The following is a 1156-nucleotide window of genomic DNA, read 5'->3' on the forward strand; positions in this document are numbered from 1 at the left end:
TCAGTCCAAAGGGCAGCAGTGTACCCCCGTCAACACGTGAGGGCTGACCAGTCTTTTTAAAGGACTTTAAAGCTAAGGAAAAGCAAGAAAAATAAATAAATAAAGCCATTCTTAACAGAGCTCTTCTGAAAGCAAAATACGCCATGAATGTTGTAAGACATTAATTTTCATTTTGAAAATGCAAGTACTTTTCGGGAGCTCACTGGATTTCTGGATGACGAGAGCTGAGACACTCTCTGGGCATGAGGTTGGGTTATGGCTGGCAGCAAGTGGGGGTCGGAATTGTAGAGTCCTAAGCCTGACCCGCTGGGGCAGCCGGGCTGTCCACCCTGCAGCCCACCTGCCTCACACACAGCAGGAGAGACCCCAGGGCAGACGGCAGACTTTGGGGACAGGAATTTTACAATAACACATAACTCACCACTTGGGCTGGTCTTGAAACATACCAGCTTTAAGCTAAATGATCATAGAAATAAGTCAGAATACTGTTTTTATCTTAAAACTAGCAAAGTTTGAGTGGATTTATTTTGCTTAAAAAGAAAAGTCAATTGTGTGACAATGCATGGAAACCAAACCAGGTACGCGTGGGTTCCTACACCACTTTCCTGGGTGGACTTCACTGAGCCATTCTCCCCCTTTGGGCAGCTTCATCTCTGCTTGCAAAAGCAAAATGTCTGTTGATGTCACATTTCTGGGCATGTAATATTCAGATGTTTGTAATGAGCATGCAAGTCTACGTGGAAGGGATATGCGGTGCTTAGTAATTTAAAAACCAGAAAGAGAGCTCTGTGTGTTGTACTTTAAAGAAGGTGTTTAGAAAAGGGAGTGACAGATTTCTCCTGCTTTCATACGAGGACTGAGACCTGGTGAGTTGAGATACTGCTGAAGCGTATGGCACAAGAAAGTGTTTCCAGTCTTCCTTTTTACAGCGTAGGCTCATGTGTTTGCCAGATTAATCGTTACATGTGCTGTGGTCTGAACTGTTCAGGTACGCGCTCCTGGAAACCGATGGAGCCCCAGAAGTGCTAGCCACCGTTCAGGTGTTCACACGATGCTTTGTAGAAGCTCTGGAAAAAGAAAACAAGCAGGTTTGTCATATTATACATATTACTAATTCACCCCAAAGAAAAAGAGGCTGTTAAAAGTATTTGGCTAA

General features: G+C 44.0%; 1 protein-coding gene across 1 annotated transcript in view; it reads left to right on the forward strand.

The window, feature by feature from the left end:
* The window catches only part of FANCC (Fanconi anemia, complementation group C), a 131111-nt gene that overhangs the window by 121873 nt on the left and 8082 nt on the right, over nt 1-1156 (forward strand). The window contains exon 9 of the mRNA XM_008567193.1: nt 957-1088. Coding sequence (XP_008565415.1) covers nt 957-1088 — 132 coding nt within the window. The remainder of the gene's footprint in view (nt 1-956; nt 1089-1156) is intronic.

This window comes from Galeopterus variegatus, unplaced genomic scaffold (assembly GCF_000696425.1).
Source record: "Galeopterus variegatus unplaced genomic scaffold, G_variegatus-3.0.2 Scaffold302, whole genome shotgun sequence".
Lineage (NCBI taxonomy): Eukaryota > Metazoa > Chordata > Mammalia > Dermoptera > Cynocephalidae > Galeopterus > Galeopterus variegatus.